General features: G+C 36.7%; 1 protein-coding gene across 12 annotated transcripts in view; it reads left to right on the top strand.

Annotated features, from left to right (window-relative positions):
• The window catches only part of kif1aa (kinesin family member 1Aa), an 84996-nt gene that overhangs the window by 42961 nt on the left and 38139 nt on the right, over positions 1–3896 (top strand). For all 12 annotated transcript variants that reach the window (XM_014011029.1, XM_014011033.1, XM_014011038.1 and 9 more), the window contains one exon: positions 2171–2308. In XM_014011029.1, coding sequence (XP_013866483.1) covers positions 2171–2308 — 138 coding nt within the window. The remainder of the gene's footprint in view (positions 1–2170; positions 2309–3896) is intronic.

The raw sequence follows: 3896 nt of genomic DNA, 5'->3' as shown, positions 1-3896 counted from the left end.
ACACACACACACACACACACACACACACACACACACACACACACACACACACACACAAAAAAAAAACAAAACAAAATATCACAAATGTCTATTAAGAAATTTAACTGCTATTAGTCCTACATTTGGTCAGCTGACACCTGTGTCCAGATGGAAGCAGCCTCAGCTCACCATTGAGGGAGTGATCAGGGTCTGCCAGAATAAGTCTGGCCTTTTTCACTGACCTGACCTTATGCGGGTCAGTGAGGTTCTGTAGGTCTGCCATGAAAACAAACTTATAGATGTTCAAGCAAATTCTAAATTGTGGATATTTACACTTATCACGTTTGCATCAGATACTTAAACTGTGTACATTTAACATGTTGTTTTGCAACTCGTCTTGCACGTTTTGCAATCAGTGTGAAAAAAACTGTCCGATGCAGAAGTGATAAAGAGTAAAAACACTTTCACTCGAACAGCCTGGACATTTAGAGTTAAGATTACAGAGATTTGCTCTAACTTGAACTCTGAGGACCTGTTAGCTTGACTCCATGAGAGTTTATTCCTGATTCTTTAAACTGAGATTGCTCAGGCTTACATCTACTGCAGGTAAGATACTGACTGCTCACAACGACTCCACGCAACCCCACATTGACAAAAATAGAATCTCTTTAAAGTACAAAGAGTTTATTACGGTAATGATCAGTCTGGGCTCCTTGAACTGAGCCACCCTGTGGTGATGGCAGGATGACTGTTTCTGAACCACACCCTGTAGTTGTATCGTCTGCACACTGTGATGAACGGTCCTCCATAATCAACCAGCAGCCTCTCATTATCTTGGAAAAGATGACAAAATCTTAAAAAAAGGAGAGGAGATTGATTTTTTTTATTAGAAATTTGCTAAACTAGCTATAAATAAAAATATTAGGGGTGCAACGATACAGAAAATTCACGATTCAGTTCGGAGCCTTCAACACAGAGCATCTTCAGAAGACAAGTTGAAAAAACAAATGTTAAAAAATCTAAAAATCTGTATTTTTCGATACAAGTTTGTACCTAAAGTACTGTATTGAACGATTCAATACGGGTACTTGTATTTTTGCACCCCTAGAAAATACAGTTAAATAATTAAAGAAATGTTTGCTGTTATTAAAAGGTTTTTTTAATCTCACTCCACCATAAATCGTGTGATGATGGGATGAATAAGCACATTTTACTTTATAACTGGCTAACCAGTAAATAAACATTAGCTGACTAGTTTTACATTTCTTTACAGGTGTCAGCTGTAGTTTGTTTTTCCCTGATTATCCTGGAGCTTCTGCTGCTTTTAGCACAGACTATTGTTGAGTTGACGTGGGTGTTAAACTTGCAGTTTGAGAAAAATAAGACATCGCACGGCTTCTCTGGTTTTAAAGTAAAAAATGAAAATAAAATAACCATGCCTTCTTTGTTTTTCAATATCTGTTTTTTAAATGGAAAAAAATGCATATAAAGGGTCACTTTGTGTTATTATATTATTTAATCAAGAATCTCCCCCTAGTGGTCAGTTTGTTTGTTTTTTGTTGGGTTTTTTTGTTTGTTTTTTTCAGTTTTTTATAGTTAAGTAAAAAAAAGAACATGATCGACCAGAAAGTAAACCACATGATTAATATTTGCCTTTAAAGTTGATCTAATTGCTTTAGTGTATGTCAGATTCAGTAACTGTAACAATAACACCTCCTTTGGTTTGTTTACTCATGCAACGCTCCACACACCTCCTACCTCACCTACCAATAGAAACCTACTAGATATTTTTGTATCCTGTTGCTCATAAAAATCTCCTGATTTATTTGTCACCTTGTGCCGAAAGTGGAAGATTAGATATCTCGGGGATAAGTCTGAAAGGAAGAAAGAATATTCCCTCAGAAAAGTCTTCATGAACTATGCAGCAACCCAACTTTACAGATTTAGAGAGGAAAAGTACATAGATGCTTAAAAATAAAGGTTTATTTTAGGAATTAAAACACCACACGTCTATTACAGGCGTGTAAGAGAAGGGTGGAGCAGAGCGCTCTGTTGGCATGGTACATTAAGATCTTTAATATAAGATGGAGCCTGGTTGTTGAGAGCTGGAGTTGTAATAAATATTCAGTGTTAACTACGTCTTGTACATCAGTCAAGTTAAATGTTTGATATTTGTTGTCACATCCTGCAGGCAGAGGCTGGATCTCATGAGAGAGATGTACGATCGTGCGGCAGATTTGCCCAACACCACCACAGAGGAGAGTGACAGCGCGCTGACAGGAGGTGACCCATTTTACGATCGCTTCCCCTGGTTCCGCCTGGTTGGCAGGTAAGTGTTGAACACCACCGACTTCACGCAGTAAGAACCTGAAGGAGGCCAGAGTTAGTCGCCCCGGTCCATTCAGGATAATAAAACTGGTTTATATTATATTTACATCCAGGGTTTATTTAAGCTGCCATCATTTATCACTGGGTGGCATTACAAGATAGTTTATGACAATAAAACAGAGACTCAGCTTCCTAAATAAGAAGTCCAGCAATGGAAAATTAGTGAATTTGTGTATTTTCTGCTTACTTAGAACTTGATGTACTTTCGATCCAGTTTTGGCACAAAACTTAGTTTCTCTGCTCTGTTTTTTAAATTTATTCAAATAATCACTTCACCGTCACCTATATTAGTTAAAATATTTTACACTTGAGCTTTTTAATGTAGTTTAGCTTTTGAAAGACAAGAAAAGTTGAGTGTGTTTTGAATGTGCCTATTTGTCCCTCGTTCAGGATATGTTCAGATAGTAGATAAAATATGCAGTATATTTATGGAAAACTGATGGTTGATGTAGAAAGTTTACTGGAAATGTTTATGAAAAATCAGTCATGATCTGTATTTGACCCTTGGCCTGTACAGCAAGTTTTTTTTTATTGATTTATCATGGCTGAAATTATCACAGTGATTGTCTCCTGCTCAACATTAGGCTGTACAGATTGTTAAGCAGACACTCACTTGTTTTTAAAATAAAATAAAATAAAATAAATCCAGAACAGAAAATAAAAGAAAAGCAGCAATCAGGAGAAAAAAAACAGTGAGCCAGGTGTGGCACGACTTTACTAAATCCAGCTTGATATCTGTTTACAGCCATCCAATCTACAGCAGATCAAGGAAAAATTAAAAATCTTTACGCAAAATCTCTGTTTTCATTTTGAAACGTTTTTTTTTTTTCAATTTTATTTTAAAGATGTTTCCCTGCAGTGTCGTCTCACCACTGAGAAGTGGCACCTGTGAGAGATTTAGGACTTACCTTTGTGTCAGCACAGGGTTAAAATACTGAACGCAAAGCTTCTGAGTGTTTCCACGACTCACTGGTCTGGGCTCAAACTTCAGGACTACAGCACAGGTGTCAAAATTCTGGTCCTCCAAAGAACAACTATCCAGCATGTTTTACCTGTTTCTCTGCTCCAACACACCTGATTATAATGAATGGTTGATTTGACAGATTTCTGCAGAATTTGAAGAAGTGATTCAATCACTGAATCAGGTCTGTTGGAGCAGAGAAATGGGTAAAACCTGCAGGATAGTGGCTCTAACATCTAAAACAAACCAGGGTTGGAAAACACTGGTCTAAAAGATGCAGAATAGTGGCCCTGAAGGACAGGATTGGACACCTCTGACCTAGTGGTGTCCCGAACAGTATTAGTAGCAATACCAGCATTTTTACATTTTAAGTATTCATACAAAATGCTCCGATACTTGAAACAGATAACAATACTGTTATTGATCCTGGGGTACTGTTATAGATACTCCATGTATTGTTTTCCAAATTACATTTCAATTGAAATGTTTGTCAGTTCCATGTTTAAGAAATATATATACAAGCTGAAAGAAAATTTTAATTTTATCTATTTTATGATATATATATATA

Source organism: Austrofundulus limnaeus, unplaced genomic scaffold, assembly GCF_001266775.1.
Source record: "Austrofundulus limnaeus strain Quisiro unplaced genomic scaffold, Austrofundulus_limnaeus-1.0 Scaffold76, whole genome shotgun sequence".
Taxonomy (NCBI): domain Eukaryota; kingdom Metazoa; phylum Chordata; class Actinopteri; order Cyprinodontiformes; family Rivulidae; genus Austrofundulus; species Austrofundulus limnaeus.
The sequence above is the reverse complement of the archived record's forward strand: the minus strand, read 5'-3'. Positions and strand labels throughout refer to the sequence as shown.